Source organism: Monodelphis domestica, chromosome 3, assembly GCF_027887165.1.
Source record: "Monodelphis domestica isolate mMonDom1 chromosome 3, mMonDom1.pri, whole genome shotgun sequence".
NCBI lineage: Eukaryota > Metazoa > Chordata > Mammalia > Didelphimorphia > Didelphidae > Monodelphis > Monodelphis domestica.
The window spans coordinates 96980287-97004348 of record NC_077229.1 but is presented as its reverse complement, the minus strand read 5'-3'; the positions used below and the strand labels follow the sequence as shown (position 1 = coordinate 97004348).

Here is a 24062-nt window from a genome sequence, read left to right as displayed (position 1 = left end):
TACAACCAGTACACAAATAAGCAAATATGAACTAGACTCAAAGTAATGGGAGAGAGGAAGGGAGAAGAGAATGAACTAGGCTTGTTTGTAAGCACCTGGAGAGCCTTGGACAAACATTCTATGGGGAAGCCAGACTGTGGGAGTGTGTGTGGGGGGAGTGGGGGGGGGGTTGTTGCTTTTTGTTTTGATTTCACCTGGGAAACTAGGCTGCTCAATCTCTCCTTTCACCTACGGTCTTCTTTACTTCCGAGGAGGAGACAGAATTTAGCTCGGAGCCCTAGCTCCAGCTAGGGGTGGGGGTGCCATTCGTTTGTTTTAGAAGGGTGCGGCTTTTTCCCTAGTGCTTTCAAGCCTGGAGGTCCGATGGCTGGAGGCAGTTCAACTACCCGCCGGTGTTACTGTAATATCTGTAATACTGTAATATGAAAATGCGTCGAAGCTTCCCTGACGCAACTGCCCCGCAGATACAATTCTGAAGGCTACGGATAGTATCCTTGTGAGGATCAGGGCCAGCCGTGACTAGTGGTCACTTAACGGACAAAAAGCCACCGCCGTGGTTATTTGGGCATTCATTACGAGTCTTTCAGGGAAAGCGGATTAAAGGATTGCAGTCGTTGTTTGAAGAGGACCGACGTTGAGGTCCTTCAAGTACGCGGTAGCTGTACCTAGGAACAGTCATAGATGAATAGGAAACGTTTGGGAAACTTGTTTCTCGGGGCTCCGGAACGGTGGCCAAGGTTTCACTGCAGTCAGGGTTTCAGGGGTTAAGGAGGGTGCCTATGTCACATCATGCGTTGGAGACTCCTCCTCTTTTTGTGAGGTGAAGATTTTTGAAAATCACCCCACATTAAACTCCTCCCCCTCATCCAAGCCACACATTGAAATTCTGCAAATAACTCCGGCCTCCCATGCATTTCCCATATAGACGTGCTAAGTCACGCCTGGGTTTCCGCACAAAATTTAAAGCCCTGTTAGAACCAACAGTTGGCCTCGGACACAATAGAAGCCGGGGGAAAGATAGCAAGCCTAAAGGGATAGAAGGAAGCATGAAAGGCTTAAGGTCTTTAGATATATTGCTGTGTTCAGGAATCATTATCGTTCTGACTTTATCTACCGCAACGAATGCAGGTAAGGGTTTGGGTTTTTTGTTTTTTCCTTTCCTCTATTGCCCGGGACTTGGAAGGTTCGGACGGGCTTATTGGTTAAGGGGTCTGTTAATTAATGTAATATTACTGTTATCTGATTGGAAGTCCACTGGCTCAGGCTGGCGTTCTCACAGTCTCAGCGAAATGGATAAGGATCATATCTCATTACTACACAGTATTAGAGAGGATCAATTAATTGGGAACCAGTTAGCTTACTTTTCAATGGAACCCACACTTGGTAAGCTTCTGCCATGTGCCCAGGCTCGAGCTGGACATACAAAGATTTAAGCAGCCACAATATTATTTGTCTTCTGGGAGCTTACTCGTCTTTATCGCAGAGGTGAGATAGTGATCTATCTAGTAGTTGTCCATTACCACGGGCGGGCGGGTTAGATGCGGCTGGGTGGCATTCTAAGAATAAAGTTTTTGCTGTTATTCTTGGTTTGCTGAAAGCCGGTCGGAAATGGAAGGAGGGGGACAGAGGTGGGACTTGGGCTAGTCACTACCATATTGAGCTACGGTTCCCATTCGCTGCGGTGGGATATAGTTCTGCCCGCTGCAGATAGTTAACCCCATAAGCTCCAGAAAGGGAAGGTTTCTCAGCGCCTTCTCTCTCCCTCAGGCTTCCATTCATTCTTTCTTGGCTGCCTTCCATTTAGCCGAAACCAGAGAGGGAGACGCAACCCAAACCCGTAGCAGAGCGCCATCCACATTATTACTTTGGCCATATTTGACTCATTCATTTCCCAGGTGGAGTGAAAACAGTGATTTATCTAGTAGTTGTGTTAACTATGGAAGGGGAAAGAATGGGGCGGGGGTGGAGTTGCTGAACGCTAGTTTAGGGATAAAGACTAGGTGGTTCCAAAGAGTCAGCGAAGTGGAATTTGAAGGCAGAGGACGGTGGGGGCAGGTGTGATGGAAATCCGGTTCACTCTGGGCTCTGTTACTGATGAAGTAGCTTGCCTTCTAAGTAGTCTTTTGGCCAGCCGGATGTGGATTTTACTAGTAACTCAAACCCACTTTTGATGCTCACGTTCCCCTTTACTTTAACCAACATACTTAATCTTCCTGAGCCTGTGTTTCCTCCTCTGTGAAAATGAGGGTTCTGGATTCGATGGCTTCTGAGGTCTCTTCCAGATCTGTGGGGTGTTTCTGTTTTCCCTTGTGTAAAATGAGGGGGATTGGACTTTTTATCAGTGACTTCGGGGTCTGACGTTCGGTACGGTAAGATGACTCTTCTTCCATTTTGGGTCCGCCCCTTTCTTTGAAAACTTCGCGCCCCTCCCCTCCTCCCGCCCCAGTGTGTTATACCATGGGGAGGGCCCAGCGTGGAAGGTGGCGGGAGGTTAGCCGTGCCCAGTGTCCGCCCCATTTTAGAGGCGGAGAATTGGGGCCTCCCCCCCCCCCCAGCCTGACCCAGCCCAGAGTGAGGGGCTCTGGGGTCTTACTCCTCCTCCTACTCTGGCCTGGGGCCTCCCGAGTCCTTCTCACCCTCACCCCCACTCCCATCCCCGGCGAGTTTTCCGGCTTCCAGGCCGCGGGGCACACTGCCCTAGACGGCTCTAGGGCCGTGACCTTCAGCTTCCTCGATTTCTCCTTTCACTGTCCCTCCGTGTGGGTGGGGGGGAAGGGTGGAGTCATTCCTATTGGATGCCTCTGGAACTGGCGATCGTCGAGCCACTCCCCTCGGCCAATGGGGCCCCGGAACGGCAGTAGGGGAGCGGGTTTCCCTCGTGGCACCTCCCAGCCTCGCTCCGGCCGGACCTCCGGGAAGTCTACTAGAGGCGATGGGGGAGGGGTGGGGACCCAGGCTTTCCCTCCAGTGCTCGGGATTGCCGGCGTTCCGGCCTTCCCCTGACCGAAACCCTCAAAAGCCAGCTCTTTCAGAGTGGGCAGAGGATTCCGAGTTTAAAGGGATCTTGGAATACTCCCTTCTTCCTGCCATCCCTTTCGATTCCACATTATTAACCGCCTACGATGCTAGGCAATGCGGACCGAGATAGATGGGGGAAACAGACCCAGAAAGGAAAAGAGGTTTGGCCGAGCTCACACTTCAGAGCCCGAACGCAAACCCAAGTCTCCGGACTCCCAGACCGGGGCGCTTGGTCTTGGCCAGCCCTGTGACATAATCCATTTACAGCTGCAGAGCCCGGGGTCAGAGAGGGAGAGAGCGTGGAGGGACGTTTACTCCTGAGGACAAAAGGATTTCTCTGCTTAAACCCTCCCTCAGAGCCAGGCCTTCCTAGGACCAGTATCTGGCAGGTCCAAACCCCTGCCGAGTAGCCTTTGGAAACACTTGGTTAACGGTTCACACCACTTTGCTTCTTTGTGAATGTCTTGAACCCGTGCAGTTTCCAGAGTTTTTAATCTTATTCCTTGCAGAGACTGATAAAAATAACAGGATCAATTTTAAGTTTCTTGGTTTTCTTCGACATCACAATAAAATTAAATCCAAGACTGGTAGTCCCTGGCTCTTTAAGGTAAAAGGCTCAGACCTGTTAGACCTTTCACACCTGCTCTGAAGATTTCTGACTTTGCTAACATGGGATCTGGGCTGGTCAGATAACACTGCAAGATACTAAGTTCAAGCCAATTTCCTTTAGTTGCTTTTTTTTTAAGCAGCAGTATTAATGGTTTTAAGGGCTTTTAAGGGATAATAATATTAAGTCTTAATAACAGTTAAGTGATCCTCTTCCCACTCATGGCCACCTGAGCTCATAAGAAGATTATAGGTGAAGGAAGCACAGCTTTTATTTGCAAATGCCATTTGTTTATTAGTAAAAGGAGAAATTCTGGGCTCTTAATGAAATGGGTTTGACTGAGCAGCACTGAAATCTTCAGCTGTCCCCCCTCTGATTGCACTTTAAATAATATCAAGAGTCCACTTATTTGTTATCGGACAGGGGCTATCCTGCTCCAGAATGTCATACTGATTTGTACATAGCATCGTAGCCTAAGCAAGCCCAGCTTTGCTCTTTGAGGGCAAGGACTTCCAGTTTCCTGTTCTTAGGTCCTAAAAAGCACAGTTCCTTGTGCAGGTTTGGATCACCTTATAGGTCATCTAGTCTAACCCCAGGTGAGGAAATGGGGCTAGAGAGATTAAGTAACCGCCAAAGAACACATCACGATAATTGTGATAGCTCACATTTAGATAAGTTTCTCTAGAACAGATAACACTATCTTATCTCCCTTGTTCAGCACAGAAGTAAGAAGTAGCAGAGGTAGGATTTGAAAGGAGGTTCCCTGACTCCAGAGAGCTGGATGTGCAAAGTGAGATTGTTTAACATTATAACCCTGTCAGATACGGTGTGGCTGAGGCCTTCTAAGGAAGGGTGACAACAAGTTGGCCTTTGGAAAGTCTTCCCAGAGCAGACGTTATCATCCACCCATTATTACATTGTCTCATCCTGTGGTTTTTATTTCTTAAGGCAGCCTGGATTTCCTCCTTATGTTTCCTATGAGGATCACCAACACTTGGTATAGGTATGGCATTCAGGTGCATTTCCAGGGAAATTCAGTGAGTTTGTCCATATTGGACCAGAAAATGGTTATTCTTGAACAAAAGTCACTAATGATTTTTTAAAAATCAAACCCCTTACCTTCCATCTTGGAGTCAATGCTATGTTTTGGCATGTAACCTTGGAAACTTATGGGTAAATTTGTTACTGGAATTAAATAAAGAAGATTTTAAAAACAACTACGTATTGGTTCTAATGCAGAAGAGTGGTATGGGCTAGGCAATGAGGGTTAAGTGACTTGCCCAGGATCACACAGCTGGGAAGTACCTGAGGCCAGATTTGAACCTAGGACCTTTCTCTCAATCCACTGAGCCACCTAACTACCTCTTATTAATGAATATTTGTGGAACATATTCAACTAAATCCCTTCACAAGCCATCTATACCTAGGGGAATTAGAGAACTTCCCTGTTAATCCTTAGATCATTTTGTAGATGTATCCTGCTCTGGTCTTCAGGGAGAAAATTCCTCCCAATTCTCAGCAGCATTAAACTGCAAAGGCAATTTAATGGGAAGAGGTACCAGATTTCTTCCACTCCTCTCATCCCTTTTGAATATTTGGTATTTATTTCTTTGTTATGACTAGGACAGAGAACCAGATACCTTCTAAAGTACACTTTCCAGCTCTAAAAATCTGATCCTAAAAAATCAAGCTACTCCAGTACTAATCTCAGGGTGTATTTAATCCCCAAGTAGAGGCTAGGCTAAAGGATAGTCAAGGTTTTCACTGTTGGGCCTTTCCACATTCCCCAGTGACTCAGATGCAGCCTGAAGCCCTCGGAAATACACCCAAAGTGTACATTAAGCTTGCTAAGAGCCTCTATCTGTCAGGTGAGTTGACAGTTGCTAAGAGACTGAGGAAGTAATCAGTAAGTGTGGGCCACTGCCATAGATGACCAGATTCTGAGGGCACCTGGGGGAGAAAGACAAACAGAGGGACACTGATGCCTGGCACTGCTGGAGACTCAGGCTTACTCCCCTTAGCATTTTGCAAAATCTGAGAATCTTCACTGGTTTAGGGACTCCTAGATGGAGGCACTGCCCTCTATTTAGGATACATACAGCCACTATACGTCAGAGGAGATGCTTGAATTCAGGTCTTCTAGACTATTAGATCTGGTTCCCCAAATGTTTAGGAAACTCCGTCAAAAGTTCTTTATTCACTTTAGTGGGCAGCAATAGAAAAATCATTCGAAAGCAGTTGCCACTTCATTTGCCTGGAAGAAAAAAAAAAGGCTGAAACTCATCTGTTATGCATGAGACAGCTTGGCTTCTTGTTTTTGAAGAGCAGTCAATTAGAGAAGTGCTCTCCTAGCACAGCCTAGATGTCCTTTCTTGGCTTCCCTTTTCCAATAATTATCCAAGCCCACTTGGCCTTTTTGTGGAATAGTGGGGGTAGAGAGAACTGTGCCCAGAACTTCTTAGAAGTGGGAGTAGAGGTTTCAGGGTAAGAACAGAGTCTAGTAAAACCAAAAATTAGGATCCCTCACTCCTAGTGGAAGGTGGCCTGCTGCTCCAAGGCATTTCAACGTGGGGGCACTAACCATGTTTTCTGGACCTTTAAATAATTCTCCAATAAGGACTTCAGTGAAGCCTTTGCTTTCAGTCTGGTATCATCACTAGGATAGAAAACCCTAGTCAATACAGTCTTTACTCATTTAGGGGCTCAGTAATGTTTGCCATGCTGAGAATGAGCAGATTTAAAGCTTAAATGGGATTTCAGAAGTCATCAACTCCACTTGCCATTTTTTTTGAACCCTTAGAAAAGACAGGAAGAGTGGCGAGAGCTAGGCAATCAGGGTTAAGTGACTTGCCCAAGGTCACACAGCTAGGATGTCCTTATGGAGGCTTTATTTATCTGACACATTCTTATTCAAATGTTCTAAATGGATGGACCAGTTTTACCAAACTCTGTTTTCTCTTCCTCATCTGACAGGAAAGACTGACTTAAACTTCTTGAGGCAATGGGGTGATGACAAAACAAGAGAAATGTCCTTGCTCCTCTGGACTTCCTGTCCCTGAGCAGCAGAAAGTTTCAGATGTGTAGAATGTTTCTGCTGGAAGTGCTACCCCAATCATGTTCTCCAGAGTGATTAATAAGCCAAGCCATTAAGTAATTTTTAAAAATTTGAACTTCATAATAGCTTGTAACAAATACAAACCAATTCTGGAAACGTGTAGCTTTTCATCTTGACCCTGATACTTACTTCTGGAGCTGTTTGGGCCAGGTCACTTCATCTTGATTCTGCTCAATTTCCTCATCTGTACAATGATAATAATAGTAATAGATAATATTTATATAGCACTTAACTATGCATTAAGCAGTTTACAATTATTATCTCATTTGATCCTCATAAGAACCCTGAAAGGTGGGTACTGTTATTATCTTTATTTTACAGATGAGAAAATTGAGGCAAGCAGAGGTTAAATGACTTGCAATGGGTCACATAACTAGTACGTGTCTGAGGCTGGATTTGAACTCAGGTCTTCCTGACTCCTTGAAGAGGATAATAACTGTATTTATCTATTTCATAGGATTGTTGTTTAGTTGTATCCAACTCTTCATAACTCCATTTGGGATTTTCTTGGCAAAGATACTGGAATGATTCACTATTTCTTTCTCCAACTCATTTTACAAATGAGGAAACTGAGGCAAACATGGTTAAGTGACTTGCCCAGGGTCACACAGCTAATTAGTTGTCTGAGGTTAGTTTTAAACTGTGGTTCTGCTGACTCCAGGCAAGGTACTCTGTTGACTTTACCACCTAGCTGCCCTTCGTAGTAATGTGAGGAAATCACTTTGTTCACCTTAAAGTTGTAATGTAAAGGGATAAATTTACTATTAGTAAGTAATAGTAAATATACTATTAGTAAGACCTTAAAACCTCCACTATACTTCTATTTTAAAAGAGATGTAAAAGCGATTTGATTTATTCGTTCTGTGTTTCTCCCTATCCTGAAGCCAGTCTCTTCCATTCTTGTGAACTGACCATTTTATAGATGAGGAAACAGCCTGGTAGGAAGAGAGGAAATGACTCACTCCTAGTCACTGCTGATAAATAGCCTGACTTCAGTTGTTTTTTAGTGGTGCTCTATTGTAAGAGAAGTGGAAGTTGTAGAAGAACTCTAACTTTCTTCTTTCAAAACTCTGAAGGGACAGGTAGGTGGCTCAGTGACTGGAGTACCGTAACTAGAGAGGGAGGTTCTGTGTTTAAATGTGGCCTCAGAGACTGCTTGCTGGGTGACCCTGGGCAAGTCACTTACCCCACATAGCCTAGCCCTTACTGCTCTTCTTCTGACTTGGAACAGAAGGTAAGGGTTTAAAAAATAAACAAACCTGAAGATGAGAAATAGGTATAAATGGCTTTAAACTGTGGGTCAGTTTCCATAGAGGACAGCATAGGGCATAAGGGACAGTTAAATGCCATTTGGATCAATGGGGCTGTTGAATGATATTCCAACCCCATCTCACATTTAAGGGCTACAAAGTATGTCCTCTCTCAACTCCCAGCAGTTCTGTGAAGTATGTAGGTAAGCCTGAATATCCCCATTTCACAAATGAGGAAACTGAGGCTTAACCCATGGTCTCAGAGTCAGAGCTGGGATTTGAACTTGTCTTTCTTTCCACTGTAGAAAATTGTTAGAGCCTAACAGCACAGAATCTATTCAAAACCCAACTCAGCAACTCCCCGGCCCATTCTCTTGTTCACTTGACAGCACAAAAATTTAGAATTGGAAGGCAGATGCCGGAGATCAAGCAGCCCAACCCTGCCATTTTACAGATGACGAAGCTGATGCTTGGCTGTGACTTTTCCAGGGTCAAGCAACTAGTGGCTATCTGAGGCAGAGGTTGCACTCAAGACCTCTTGACTCCCATTGCAGCTCGCCCACCACACTAGGATGCCTTTCTCTTTCTAACTCTTGGACATGTCTTGGTTAATCCTTTTGACACCCGCCCGCTGATTGCCCGCTGATTTCTCTAAGAGCTTCTCCCATTCCCATTACTGTGACTATCCTAGGGCCAGCTGAATGATTGGGATTAGTTCTCTCTCCTACTTGGTTCATTCTCTCCTCCTTTCAGGCATTCCTGAACTGGGTTCAAATGAAAGCCTTCTCCCTGGCATTCAAGAGCCTCCATTACTTGGCCCTGCCCTCCTTAATCAAATGTAGTCCCAGCTGCTCTCCAAGTTGCACGTAGCCAAGCCAGGCAGGGTAACTTGGAGGGATTAGCCCTGGGCTTGGAATCAGGACTCCTGGGTCCTGGGTCTTGGCTCTGATACTAAGTTGTAGCAACTTGGCAAGAAACGTCACCTTGTAACTCAATTTCTTCTTTTGTAACGTGGGAATGATAATACCTAATTATATAATAATGGCTCATATAACATTGTTACATAATATGTAATATAATTATGTTATAGTAATTACACAATACAAAATAATAACTAATTCCTACTTTACCAGGTTGTAGGTGAGTCAGAGAGCTTTGTTTATTTTAAAAGGTTGCACAAATGTGAAGAAACTAGTGATTGTTCCCTTCCAGAACATCAGGGACTTGCTAGCCTCGGGCTCCTTCCCACTCCCATTTCTCACCCACCCATGTTTCCATTTTTCCTTTTCTCCCTTATTTTATTCATATCCCATGCATCCTATAAGGTAAGGCCTGGCTCAAGTCTGTACGTTAAGCCTCTGCTGACCACTAAAGTTCTCCTTCTTTTCTTCTAAACTCTTGTTTTCTATCTTAGTATAAATTCCAAGAAGAGTAGGAAGGGCTAGTTAATGGGGATTAAGTGACTTGACGAGGGTCATACAGCTAGGAAGGATCTGAGGCCAGGTTTTTGAACCCAGGATCTCCCTCTTCCAGGCCTGGCACCCTATCCACTGTGCTACCTTGTTGCCCTCACTCAAAATCTTCCAAGATTTTGTTGTTTAGTCACTTTTCAGTTGTGGCCTAATCTTCAGGACCTCTGTGGGGGTTTTCCTGGCAAAGATACTGGTGTGGTTTGCTATTTCCTTCTCCAGCTCATTTTACAGATGAGGAAACTGAGGCAAAGTTAAAAATGACTTGCCCAGGGTCACACAGCTGGTAAGTGTCTGAGGCCAGATTTGTACTTGGGAAGTGAGTCTTCCTGACTCCAGCCCCAGGTGGCTCTGTGCACTTCACCACTTAGCTAGCTGCTATGGAGTTCTTTTCATTGTCCCCATGTTCTAGTCAGGGCTCGACAGGTAGCTGGGCCTTGAAGTCTGAGGTCAAGGCTTCCACACCTCTTTCCCACCTGGTAGAAATTCAGTGAACATTTGCTTGTTTTTGTAATTGTTTTAAAGAAGGAGAAACTCTATGTCAAAGGGAACCATGTTGATGCCTTTCTTTCCTCAAAGAAAGAAGAGGCTGCTTAGAGGCAGCTAGGTAGAGCAGAGCAGAAGATGGAGCCCTGGGCTCCTGGAGTCAGGTAGACCTGAGTTCAAATTCAGCCTCAGATACTTCCTAACTGTGTAAGCAAGTCACTTAACCTCTCTGCTTCAGTTTCCTTTACTATAAAATGGAGAAGATTAGCACCTACCTCCCAGGGTGGTTGTGAGGATTAAAGGAGGCATTTGTCAAGCGCATTTAGCACAGTGCCTGGCACCAGTAGCTGCCCTATAATCGCTAGTTATGATGATGATGTTAGCTATTATTCAAGGATGGTGACATCCTCCACTTCCCCTGAACTTTGTCCATTGGCTGTGGAGATCACAAACTGAATCCCTGTACAGGGAAGATTCCTCCCTGGCTTGTACTGGTTTGTCTTTAAGCAGAAATTCAAATTCTTTTGTCTAGTGTAAAACCCAGCTGGATTTCTGGTTCCCCTTCCGGGAAGTTACTGCTTTAAAAGAGTGATAAATTACAATTTATGTTTTGTTTAGCTAAAGATGGCCTCCATTCTCTTTTTAAGTAGTTAGTTGGGGGGTAATTAATTAATTAATTTAGAATTTTTTCCCATGGTTATGTGATTTCCATTCTCTTTAAATTAGGGGAAAGTGGCTTTTTTCATCCTGGTGAATTGGGAGCCCAAGGCAATGTGGGGAAGAGGGAAATTCATGGGAGACTAGGGATGGAATCTGTAGCTTTCTGACCTTGGGGCCTCAGTTTCCTCATTTTATAAAATGAGGAGGTTGATCTGATGGGTGACTAATGAGATCTTTTTGATTCTTATATCAAAGATCCCTTAGTAGCAAGGATTCCCTTTGCATGACCTTGGGCAAGCCCTAATCCATAAAATGAGGCGCCTAGTCTGCTTAATGTTTATTTAATTGAATTGATTCTGCAACTAGTGGGCTTGGCTTTGTCAGGTTCTTTAAAATTTAACTTTGGGAATAGCTAGGTAGTTCAATGGATAGAGAGCCAGGTCTAGAGCCTGGAGGTCCTGGGTTCAGATGCTGGACAAGTCACTTAATCCCAATAACCTAGCCCTTTCCGCTCTTCTGTCTTGGAACAGATGCTTAGTATTGATTCTAAGATAGAAGACAAAGGTTAATTTTTTTTTAATTAACTGTGACCATCCCCACCCAGTCAGCATGGTAGGAGGGGCCTTTAGAGTTCTAGAAATCAGAAGTTCTTAACTTGGCATCTAGGAACTGCCTTTCTTCACCCATCCAACAAGTCTGTGGGTAGATTTTAGGGGGCCCATAAACTTGGATAGGAAAACAAATTACGGTTTAATTTTGACATAATTAATTTCCTTTAAAATCCTACGTATTTTATTTTATGTCTGAAAAACATTATTCTGAGAAGGGGGTCCCTAGGCCTACCAGCCTATTGGAGGAGTTCCCTGTTCAATTTCTGCATTTTACAGAAAAGCGAGTTGACCCTCCGAGAAAGGTAAAAATTTGTGCAAGCTCGAACAAAAAGTTATGGACCAGATCCCAAGTCCCAGCACACAGATGGGGGCTCTTTCCATCTCATTCATTCATTCATTCATTCACTAAATATTTGAATGAAATGCCATGGAGATATGAGAGATCACCCTCGTGATGTTCTTGGTCCTCTTTGAGGGATGAACAACAAAAGGCAGAGTGTTTATTAAGCACTCAGTATGTACAATTGGTACTATTGAAATGTTTTTGTGGTTTAAAACAAGTATCAGAAGCCCAGAGAATAATTTTATTTTGAGCTAGTGGCAATGGAGACCACAGCAGTTAAAAAATCTCTGCTCCCAGCCCTTCTTTATGGCTCCAGTTTAAGTTGTCTCCCCATCTTGTCAATTGGGTGGTATGCTGAAAGTAATTGATCCCAGCCCTGTATTTTGAACCGTGATCTTCTAGACATTTCCCATCATAGGTTCATATGGAAGGGGCTTGAGTGGTCATCTAATCCAAGGTACCCATTTTACAGGTGAGGAAGCTAGGACCCAGAAAGGTAGAAACATTTATCTGAGCTCTTATTGTTAGGAAGGGGCAGAGTCCATATGTGAATTCAGGGACTGACTCTCCATTGAGCCATGCTGCCTCCCTCTTAATTAAATTAAATTGAGCAGGCATGAAGGGTTTATCTCTGAGATACAAAGACAAAAGGGCGTATGTTTTAGAGGAGGGTAACGGTGGGGTGGTTACAACACCAATGTAGATAAATGAGAACAAAGTACACTCTGTCATCTTGTACTTCAGATAATTCTCTACTTCTCTTCCTCCCTGTTATAGATATCTGGAACCAATCTTGTGTGTGTGTGCATGCATGTGTGCATGTGCTGTGTGCATTTACACAGAGTTCATAGGATTTAGTCCATTTCAAAATATATTTATTTAAGTGATGTACTGACTGCCCAAAAAGGATCGACAATGGCACATGTAAAACCCAGAGGATTTGCTTATTGGCTACAGGAAGGGGGTTGGAGGAGGGCAGGGAAGGAACATGAATCTTGTAACTAGAAAAATATTCTAAATTATTAATTAAATAAAATTCTCAAAAAAAAAAAGGATCGAATTGAGTTGATAAAATATTTGTGGATTCTGTAGGCCGCATAAACCATCTTGGGAAGCTCTTTAAAGGAAACCTTAGTGGCACAGTAGATAGAGCATCTGTAGTCTAGAGGACCTGAGTTCAAATGTGGCCTCAGACACTGCCTAGCAGTTTGACTCTGCAAGTCACTTAACTCTAATTGTCTAGTCCTTTCCCTTCAGTTTTTTTGTTGTTTTTTTTTAAACCCTTACCTTCCGTCTTGGAGTCAATACTGTGTAGTGGCTCCAAGGCAGAAGAGTGGTAAGGGCTAGGCAATGGGGTTCAAGTGACTTGCCCAGGGTCACACAGCTAGGAAGTATCTGAGGTCAGATTTGAACCCAGGACCTCCTGCCTTCAGACCTGGCTCTCTATCCACTAAGCCACCTAGCTATCTCTACCATATATCGTTTCTCCCAGACCAACCTTTAGTCTTAGTTCTAACTTGTTTTTTGTATGTTTGTTTTTTAAACCCTTACCTTCTGTTTTAGTATCAATTCTAAGAGAGAAGAGTGGCAAATCTTGGGCAATCGGGGTTAAATTGCTTAGGATGACACAGCTAGGAAGTGTGTGAGGTCAGATTTGAACCCAGGTCCTCCTGATTCCAGGCCTGAAGCTCTTATCTACTGTGACTTAGCTCCCCTTGGACTAGTGATTTTTAAAAATATGGACCTTCCTTTCAGAGGGAAACTTGGGTTAATTAAAAGAACTTTGTAGTTTCTCAAAGGCAATCCGACTCATTTTCTTGTACAAATCTAGGTCATGTCAGTCAGCAAGCATACATTAAGAACGTGCTATGTGCCGGGCATGATGGGACAGCTCATTTATAGTGTCTGTTCAAAATATATGTAGCAGTGGATGAGCTTTATGTCCAACTGTCTGGACAATAGAGATCCATCCGCTTGGTTTTTCCTGTATGGATAGTCAGAGGCTAGAGACTATTAGTTTACATAGTCAGACTTAAATGAAAACATGTATATGTCCCTTTCTTGACTTTGCTCTTTAATTTTTATCTAGTCTCTTTAATTTCCTTGTGGCTGAGAGTTCCTTGGTAAGACCCTCAGCTCTAGGAGCCCATGTCCCAGACCTGGTTCTTAGTTTCAGCCAGAGTAGAAAAGAAAGCTGAACCACCTAATGGTAGTCCTTAAGATTTCAGCCCAACAGAGCCAACCACAGCCTGGATGATTTCAATGAAAGGTTTCTTCCCTTTCTTGTTGATTGCATTACCACGGTTTGTTACTTAGCAACCATGGCGGGTATTGATTTGACCACTTCCTTTCTTTTCAGCTGTACTAATTGTCACAGGCCAGTTGTCAAGTTTTTATTCATTTTTTTGCCTTCCCCTCTTGTTTTTATTTTGCTACAGTGGACACATGTGGGAGGAATGAATTCCAGTGCCAAGATGGAAAGTGCATCTCCTATAAGTGGGTCTGTGATGGGAGTCCTGAGTGCAAGGATGGATCTGATGAAACCATGGAAACCTGCTGTAAGTCACCTTTGACCTTCTAAAGCAGGGAGTCACAGCCTTTTTTTTTTAACCCTTTCCTTCTGTCCTAGAATCGATACTCTGGATTAGTGCCAATGCAAAAGAATGGTAAGGGCTAGGCAATGGGAGTTAAGTGACTTGCCCAGGATCACACAGCTGGGAAATATCTGAGGCTAAATTGAACCCAAGACCTCCCTACTCTAAGTCTGCCTCTCAATCCACTGAGCCACATAGTTGCCCCCTAAGGCTTATTAGCCTTTTTTGGGTGTCATAAACCTCTTTGGCATCCTCATCAGCATTTTAAAAAAATTCATAATCCGGGGGCAGCTGGGTAGCTCAGTGGATTGAGAGCCAGGCCTAGAGATGGGAGGTCCTAGGTTCAAATCTGGCCTCAGCCACTTCCTAGCTGTGTGACCCTGGGCAAGTCACTTGACCCCCATTGCCTAGCCCTTACCACTCTTCTGCCTTGGAGCCACTACACAGTATTGACTCCAAGACGGAAGGTAAGGGTTTAAAAAAAAAATCATAATCCAAGGAAATGCTAAATTTCAGTTAAAGGTTACTGAAAACAGATATTTTTTTTTCTCTTCCAAATTCACTGACTTCCTGGAGGGTCATAGATGCCAGGTAAAATAGGGATATAATAGCAGCTCTTTGAAGAAAGGCTGTTGTAAGGTTCATGCTCAGTCTAAAGCGCATGATCTCACTGTGATGGTAAAAAAAACAAGATGAAGAAAGTTTCAAGGGAATCAAGGGCCGTTCGTTAGAGATTGAGCTCTGTAAGGGATTGGGAATGTGTGAGTGGGCTACAGGCACATGTATAGACCTGGCTGTTTGGGAGCAGAGTCTATGCATTAATTGTGAACTAATTCATCCCAAAATAGCTCGGAACCATTTTGGCTCATGAAATAGTAAGTGGGTGCTTCTTTTCAAAAATATTTAATCCTAAAAAGAAAAGCTAATAATATAATTATGCAAGTTTTAATGAAATTTTTTGGTTGTTTTTCTTTGTTTTTAAACTAAACTTATGAGTCTATCAGTGTAGAAAATTCCCTCCAGATATCGGTACTTAGAATTACAGTGATGTCTGGATCACTGAGAGCTTGAGTGTCTTTCTTAGGGAGTCCCGTAGCTAAGGATGTGTCTGAGGTGGGGCTTGAATCAAGTCTTCCTCATCCCAAGGCAGTACTAATTCTTTTTTGGTTCTGTTACAGCAGTACTAATTCTTTTTGATGATATCATGTTTTGTATAGTTTATAAGATGTTATTTCTTATGGCAACCATGGTAGGTTGCTATTAGTTGGACTTGGGATCATTGTCATGATGACTCCCATTTCTCTAGGGCTTTAAGGGTTACAGAGCTTTTTGAGACAGAACAATTGTGCCCATTTCACAGAAAAGGCAACTGAAGCTCTGAGAAGTTAAGGGGCTTTCTGTGTTCTCACCACCAGAGTCTAGGGAGTGAATCAAACTTAGGTCTTCTGACCCCAAGTCGGTCCCTCTTAATACTCTACCATGTTGCTTTTCTATCATGAAGCCAGAAGCATTTATCTAGCACAAGCCCTTCATTTTACAGGCAAGAAAGTTGAGGCTCGAGAGAAGGGAGAAGATCCCAGGTCACAGAATTCCCAAGTAGCTGAGCCAGGATTCTAGCCCCGGATCTCTGCCCCCTCCTCCTAATCCCATGCTCTTTGGCTGTTTGTTTGAAAAAAGTTATTACTCTTTGTTGTAGTATCTGTGACCTGCAAGCCAGAGGAGTTCAGCTGTGGTGGTCGAGTTAATCGGTGCATCCCCTTAACCTGGAAGTGTGACTCCCAAACGGACTGTGAGAACGGTTCAGATGAGCAGGATTGCCGTAAGTATGGAGAGGGGCTGGCTGAGCAGTGTGGGGGTGACTCAGAGGTTCTTGTAGGGACCTGTTGGATTCTTTAGCATTAACCTGAGCCATAAAATGTTAGTTAATTAAAATCTAATGTGGGTTTCGAGAATGTGCCAACATGGTCTCTGGGATATAGTAAAAGTTTGTTTCTTGAGAAATCAACTGTGATTATGTGGGAATTTACTCTTTGCTGACCCATTTAGTTTCATTTCCCCCCTTTCCCATAGTTTCTCTATGACATCCTTACCCATTTCCTTCCTGAGACACTCTCTTCTTCTCCATTCACAAATCCAAGTTCTCCCCATTCTTTTGGGCCCTGTTTGCTTAAGTCCTTCCTCTTCCAGGAAGCCTTTCTTTGCCTCTTATCCATCCCCTACTAATCTTCCCCTTTTCCTTTTTTCTTTTCTTACCTCCCTCTTTGAGTCTGTACTGTGTATTGGTTCCAGGATAGAAGAGTGGTTAAGGGCTAGGCAATGGGGGTTAAGTGACTTGCCCAAGGTCACACAGCTAGTGAGTGTCTGAAGCCAGACTTGAGCCACCTAGTTACCACCCACAGAAAATACTTAGGAATTGAAGGCTTTACAACTTTATTCTATGCCTTTCTGTACTCATTCCCAAATTGTTTCAGTGAATAAATCCCATCTCCCCATCCAGGGTGCAAGCTCCTCAAGATAAGGCACTGCCCTATACGAATTCACTTGTCCCTCAAAAGCCTTCCCCAATACTAAGGCCATAGTAACTTCCCAATAAATAGTGGTTGCTGAATGGCCCATTTATGTTCCACCAAATTTCTGAGTATTTATTTAGTTTGAGAGAATTCGTTAATTTAACAGCCTCCGGGCTATATGGTAAGAGGAGTTTGAGAGTGGCCAATGTGCTTGAAAGTGACCAGATTACTGCCATGGAAATGGGTTTTCTGTGGCTACACAAGTATAACCTGTATCAAATGGCTTGCCTTCTTAATGAGGGAGGGAAAAAGTTGGAACTCACATTTTTTAAAACTGTGTTAAAAATTGTTTTTCTGGGGCAGCTATGTGGCTCAGTGGAGAGAGGACCAGGTCTGGAATTGGGACATCCTGGGTTCAAATATGGCCTCAGACACTTTCTAACTGTGTGACCCTAGGCAAGTCACTTAGGCATTTGCCTAGCCCTTAACCCTCTGTCTTAATACTAAGACAGAAAGTGAGGGTAAAAAAATTGGTTTTATATATAAAAAAGTAATTTTATTTCCTTCTCTCCTAGCCCTGAAGACATGTTCCCATGACCAGTTCCGATGCCATGATGGGAAGTGCATCTCCCAAGAGTTTGTCTGTGATGCAGATAGGGACTGTAACGATGGGAGTGATGAGCTAGATTGTCCAGACCCCACCTGCAATCCAGCAACATTCCAGTGCAACAGTACTCAGTGTATCCCCAAACTATGGGTCTGCGATGGGGACCAGGACTGTGAAGATGGCTCTGATGAATGGCCTGACAAGTGCGGGGAACAGGACTTGGTCAAGAAGCCCAAGCCTTGCTCTTCTCTGGAGTTCCACTGTGGCAGTGGGGAGTGCATCCATATGAGTTGGCGGTGCGATGGGGGTCATGACTGCAAGGACAAATCTGATGAGGAGGGCTGTGGTATGTTCCCAAATACTTCATTTCTCATAGACAATCGGCATCTTTTCCTCAAATGCAATTTGCCATACTGTCATTCCTCTGCTTAACGAATTTGTGTTTCCTTTAAGCCTACAGAGCAAAATCCATCCTCTTCAACAGAGCAATTCTGTCTCCTCCATCTGTCCTCATTCTGTCTATCTGTGCAGCCAATAAGTACCATTCATTTATCCAACCAGAGCAGTCATCTGATTGTTTCCCAGTATACCCACCCCTCTTCACACTTTTTTTTTTTAAACCCTTACCTTCCGTCTTGGAGTCAATACTATGTATTGGCTCCAAGGCAGAAGAGTGGTAAGGGCTAGGCAATGGGGGTCAAGTGACTTGCCCAGGGTCACACAGCTAGGAAGTGTCTGAGGTCAGATTTGAACCTAGGACCTCCCATCTCTAGGCCTGACTCTCAATCCACTGAGCTACCCAGCTGCCCCCCCTCTTCACACTTTTTAAAGAGCTTCCCATCCCTTCTAGACTGTTTTACACTCTTGAATTTTTGTCCAGGAAATCCTGGGCAAATTCTTTCCCTGAACTCATTAAGAATTACAATTCTAAAATCTATAGTGTATCTGAGCAGATGGTTCCTCATTTTTCAGTAAGAATTAGGCCTGGAATGGAAGTTCCTTTTCTTATTTCCACCACCTTTGGACAGAAGAAATGGTCATCAAGGCAAGCCAGAAAGTTATTATTAGCTGTTCTACTTTTGGCAGAAAGAAAATTCCAATTGATTTCCAGATCACCGACTTACTGTCACCAAATTCCGCACCTATTTGAAAAGAAATTCTATCCAGGTGGAGAACTGTATTATCCTCCAGCAAAAATAGTCATTTCTTCTTTCCCATTTGTTGATCATCTCCCAGGTGTTCTTTACAGGGCTTCCTGCTTCTGGTTTTTTAATTTCCCCATCTGAAAACATCTTAATACCTCTGGTGAATTGCATCTCTCTTGCCTTTCCTTTTAAATACAGTACATCCTTCCATAGTCAGATTGTAGGAAGGTCTTAGTTGAAAAAGTCTTAATGATGCCTGTGATATCAAATTTCCTCCTTGTGTTAAGATTGCTTATTATCTATGCTTTGTGCATTTATGTGAGACTGGATTTTGCTGCTGGCTCCTTTATTGGATTTTTTTTCCACTCTGAATTTCTGGGAGTTCCTTCCACAATTCTGTCTACATTATAGCTCTATGGTGTCCAGCTTGATGGATCTATGTAAGATGTTTCCTCCTTTTAATTAGTTGTTTTAATTATAGACCACAAATTTAGGGCATGAAGGAACCTGAGAAGATATCTATCTAGTCTGAATTTTTTTTTTTACATTGGGGATAATTGGGTACCAGGTTAAATGACTTGCCCAAGATCACAAAGCTATCAAGTGACAGAAATGAGATTTGAGCCTAGGTCCTCTGATTCCAAATCTACTCTTTCTTCTGTACCATTAGGTGTGAGCTCCATCCCTGGCTAAGAATTTTTCACTCCTTTATTTTAAACCATGGTCCAGGATTCCAAATTCTTTTCTTAGTCACCATGTTCTTAAATATATGTTAACTTCCTGTATCTGCTTTCAGTCCTGCTTCTGACTGGTAGCATCCGTGCCTCCAAGGTCATCAGTCTCTTGCCAACATACCCCAATCCTTTGTGATGTTTTCTAATTTCTTTTTAGCAGTATCATTTGTTTCCACATGAATCATCAGATGTGGTTTGAGAAATCATAGCTTTGACAAGCTTTGAAGCACTTGGTTCTTTGTCCTACCCTAGGTTAATGCCCCAAAGAAAAAAACAAGAAACTTTTCAACCAAAAATACCCTCTGAGCAGGGCATCTCCAGCCACCACCCCTTGTCTGTTCCTCTGTCCTGTCCTGGATGGTTTCTTACCTGATACCCTCCTGTGACTATTATCATTCCCTGGAGAATAGGAGAAGCCTTTTCCACAGAGAGAGGACTCTACTCCTTTCTCTCCGGAAGTGTCAGATTTGTTACTTCACTTGGCCTTTTTCATCTCTTTCTCTCCTCTAGACTCCAGCCTCTTGGCATTGGTCAGGATGCTCTCCTCCATCCCCTTTTCTTTCATATTATTTTTCTTCTTTTTTTCCCCCACACTGAGGCCTTCCATTTTTTTCCCCCATACCAAGAGTATAGAAAGCTACTCCTCTGGGGGGCTTCCGCCATCTTTTCAAGTCTTTGATTTTAGATGTCTTTATCCATTCAAATGCACGTTATCACCATTCAGAATGCTGTCTTTGAGTTTTGTCTGCAGGAAAACCAAGAAGATTCCCTCCCTACTTGACATGAAAAATAGGATCCTTCTTTCCTAGTCAGGGAATAATTCCTTCTTTTCTTCTTTTCCTTTACCCCAGGGGCAAATGATTAATCTGCCCAATCTTGTTTATTGTGGTCTATTTTAACTCAGTCCAGTACATCTCAATCTGGTATTTTTCAAACTGGAGACTTAGAGATTTGAAGTTGGCATGATGCTTCTCTGGCTACACTGTTACCTTCCACTGAGTTTCATTTTGTTTTGTTTTAAAATCAAAATATCTCTCTCCTTTCCCTGGATACTGTATTCTTTCTTAATTTAAAAAACCATTCTCTTTTTGGGGAACTTTTGTTCTGGTGATAACCATTTAGAAATAAATATCTCTTGATCTTTCATGTTCCCAGTCAAAGCCACCTGCCGCCCTGATGAGTTTCAGTGCAATGATGGGGAATGTGTCCACGGGAGCCGGCAATGCAACAAGGAATATGATTGCAAGGATATGAGTGATGAGATCGGCTGTGTCAATGGTGAGGCCCAGTAGACTCACTATTGCTCCAAAGGAGTGTTCTAGACATGAGCTAAATTGTTGCTGTGACTAATGAGGGAGAAGATTGGTGCTTAGTGAGAGAATTTTGCATTTTTGATGATTTCATTTCTATGGATGTTTTCATTCATCTAGTTATCTCCCAGTTAGGTCGACATTGGCTCTGCTGCTTGGTCTTAAGAGAGTTCTTGGGGCATGAAAAGGTTAAGAGTCTTGTTCTTGCCCGTAATGTCAGAGGCAGGAATTGAAGCCAAGTATTTTTTTATTTTATTTTTTTTTAAACCCTTACCTTCCGTCTTGGAGTCATTACTGTGTAGTGGTTCCAAGACAGAAGAGTGGTAAGGGCTAGGCAATGGGGGTCAAGTGACTTGCCCAGGATCACACAGCTGGGAGGTGTCTTGAGGCCAGATGAAGCCAAGTATTTTTGATTCCAAAGCTGGCTCTCTATCAACTATGCAATACTCCTTCTTGTTTTCTGTTTTTGTTTTTTAAACCCCTACCTTCTGTCTTGGGGTCAATACTCTGTATTGGTTCCCAGGCAGAAGAGTGGTAAGAGCTAGGCAATGGGGGTTAAGTGACTTGCCCAGGGTCACACAGTTGGGAAGTGTCTGAGGCCACATTTGAACCTAGGACCTCCCATCTCTAGGCCTGGCTCTCAATCCACTGAGCTACCCAGCTGCCCTTGTGATACTCCTTGAGATTGAGTTTATTACTGAGAAGACTTTAGAAAATATGAATGTCAAGACTCTCTAAGTCTCAGCAAGTCCTATGCCTAACGGTCCCCTCCTTTTTTTTGTATTCCGTTTTTTATTTCTTATAGTAACACTGTGCGAGGGCCCGAACAAATTTAAGTGCCATAGTGGAGAGTGCATCTCTATGGATAAAGTGTGTAATGGACCCAGAGACTGCCGGGACTGGTCTGATGAGCCAATCAAGGAGTGTGGTAAGACAGAAACCCCTGAATTTGGCTTCTTTACCTCCTTTAGATTGTCCTTAACTTTTGTTTTAACCTGACTCTTCACCTGTATAAAACAATTGCAGATGGGGTGCAGACTCTCCCTCCCACTTTAATACTCAGACCTCCCTTGAGGCCAGCAGATAATTGAGAAACTCTTGAGTGTGAGAAAGAGTTCAGAAAATCCAGAATCACAAGGGAGGGAGAATCTTGCGTCCTGAATTTCGCCAATTTCTTCTTTGCTCAGGAACCAATGAATGTCTGAACAACAAAGGCGGCTGCTCTCATATATGCAACGACCTCAAAATAGGGTATGAATGCCTGTGCCCTGAAGGCTTCCGACTCATTGACCAGAAAAGATGCGAAGGTAAAATTCTGAGTATTGTTTTTTCTATTCCTTGGTATTCTTTGAAAAAGGGTAGGTTCATGAAGAATATTTTCGGTAGTGTGGGATAGTGGAAAGAATCCTAGATTTGGAGCTAGAAGACTTGGGTTCAAAACTCCTTCCTCTGATACTTAGGTCCATGACATTAAGCATGTTGCTTAATCTTCTGTACCTCAGTTTTTTTTTTTGTTTATTTTTGTTTTTAAACCCTTACCTTCTGTCTTGGAGTCAATACTGTGTATTGGCTCCAAGGCAGAAGAGTGGTAAGGGCTAGGCAATGGGGGTCAAGTGACTTGCCCAGGGTCACACAGCTGAGAAGTGTCTGAGGCCTGATTTGAACCTAGGACCTCCCGTCTCTAGGGCTAGCTCTCAATCCACTGAGCTACCCAGCTGCCCCCAATACCTCAGTTTCTTAATCTGTAAAATGAGAGGGATTAGATTAAATAGTTGTGAAGATCTCTCCGAGCTCTAAATTTGTGATCTAAGGATTGTGTAATTTGGGAAACTTCCCATGCCTCAGTGTTACCTGTAAAATGGGGATGATAATAGCACCTCCCACAATTGTTGTGAGGATCAAATGAGGAATAATTGTAAAGTGCTTTGCATGGTGCCTGCCATCTGGCAGGTACTTAATAAAATACTTATTGACTGAATGATTGATTTTTTGGTATTTAGCTTTATTATTTGTGACTTAGATGGCCCACTTAGCAAATTATCACTGGCCCTGAAAGATGATATGAAGCTGGGAAGGTGTTGGATTGATGAGATAATAGCATTGGGATGTTTTTAAATTGAATTTTATTTTTCTCAGTTACATGTAGAAACAATTTTTGGCAATTGTTTTCTGCATTTTGCCATTCAAATTCCCTTCTACTCTCCCTCCCCCCCACCCCCGCCCAGTACATTGGATTTAGGATAAGAAAAACCAAACTCAATGTGGCTAAGACATTTGATGGGACAGAATCTAATATAAAATAAAATTTAATAAGAGATAAATGTAAATTCTTACTTCTGAGCCCCCAAACAACTTCTCAAATTGGAAAGGTAAGGTTAAATAGTAATTCATCTGCAAAAGATTTGGGCTTAATTTTTTTTTTTAAACCCTGACCTTCTGTCTTGGAATCAATACTGTGTCTTGGTTCCAAGGTAGAAGAGTGTTAAGGGCTAGGCAAGGGGGTCGAGTGACTTGTCCAGGATCACACAGCTAGGAAGTATTTGAGGCTGGATTTGAATCCAGGACCTCTTGATTCCAAGCCTGGAGCTCTAACCTCTTTTAAGGGCCACTCCTTAGGATGTACAGAGGGAGTTCCCTCAACTTGCAGTTTTCTAGATGAGGAAATTGAAGGTCAAATCCCTCCTCTCTGCACAATGTTGCTGACAAGCAGTGTGGTTTCATGTTTAGAACTAGCCTTAGCTCCAGGAAGATCTTGAGTTCAGACTCTCCCTTGAATCCCACTGGCTATGCCATTTTAATTTAATTTAATTTTTCTCTCAATTACACGTAAAAACAATTTTTAACATTTGTTTTAAAAAACTTTCAGATTCTCTCCCCCTCTCCCCTCCTGCCCTTTCTCCTTCTTAAGAAGGCAAGCAATTTGCTGTAGAATATACATGTGCAGTCCTGCAAGACAGATTTTCATATTTGGCTGGGCCACTTAACCAATCCGAGGTCTTGGCAGCTCTCTAAGACTATAAATTTCCAAGAAGGTGCCCATCTGTTTTGAAAGAGGGAGTTTCTTCATCTGAAACCTCTACCTTTGTCAGGTTCTGGCCCTATCCTTATCTCTTTTTTTTCCTTATCTCTTTTCCATCACTGGCAAAGACCTTTTCGTTCCTATATTACAAGGATATAATCCCAAATTGAGAATTTATTAGGACTGAAATTATTCCTGAAGAACTTCTGGTCATCTTCAGTCAAATGATAGGGTCCCACGGAACCTAGTATGGATCGTTCTTCTCCAAGGGAGGAATTATAGTAGTCCTCAACTTCTGTGCCAAATAGAAACTGAACGATTGGAATTTTCTAAACCCCTATCTCCTCATGTGGACTCTTCTATCTTGCCTTGCCTGGAATTTGAATGGCATTATGATTTGAACTTGCTCTCTCCCTCCTATTTCCAGATAGGTGGTATACTGACTAGAATATTCAACCTGGAGTCAGGAGGACCTGAGTTCAAATCCAGCCTTGGACACTTGCTAACACACACATGACTTTGGGAAATTTGCTTAAAATTTTCCTGCCTCGGGCTCCTCATTTCTATAGTGGGGATAATAATAA

At 43.1% G+C, this 24062-nt stretch overlaps 1 protein-coding gene across 5 annotated transcripts in view; it reads left to right on the top strand.

The window, feature by feature from the left end:
- The first annotated feature begins 501 nt into the window (after nucleotides 1–501).
- The window catches only part of LDLR (low density lipoprotein receptor), a 38326-nt gene continuing 14765 nt past the window's right edge, over nucleotides 502–24062 (top strand). For 2 of the 5 annotated variants that reach the window (XM_007488521.3, XM_056822737.1), the window contains exons 1-7: nucleotides 838–1128; nucleotides 13998–14117; nucleotides 15850–15972; nucleotides 17239–17616; nucleotides 20305–20427; nucleotides 21265–21387; nucleotides 21647–21766. In XM_007488521.3, coding sequence (XP_007488583.1) covers nucleotides 909–1128; nucleotides 13998–14117; nucleotides 15850–15972; nucleotides 17239–17616; nucleotides 20305–20427; nucleotides 21265–21387; nucleotides 21647–21766 — 1207 coding nt within the window. In that variant the 5' untranslated portion in view covers nucleotides 838–908. Of the gene's footprint in view, nucleotides 1129–13997; nucleotides 14118–15849; nucleotides 15973–17238; nucleotides 17617–20304; nucleotides 20428–21264; nucleotides 21388–21646; nucleotides 21767–24062 lie in introns of all 5 variants that reach the window. The other 3 variants (XM_007488520.3, XM_056822738.1, XM_001364920.5) reach the window with 3 other exon arrangements.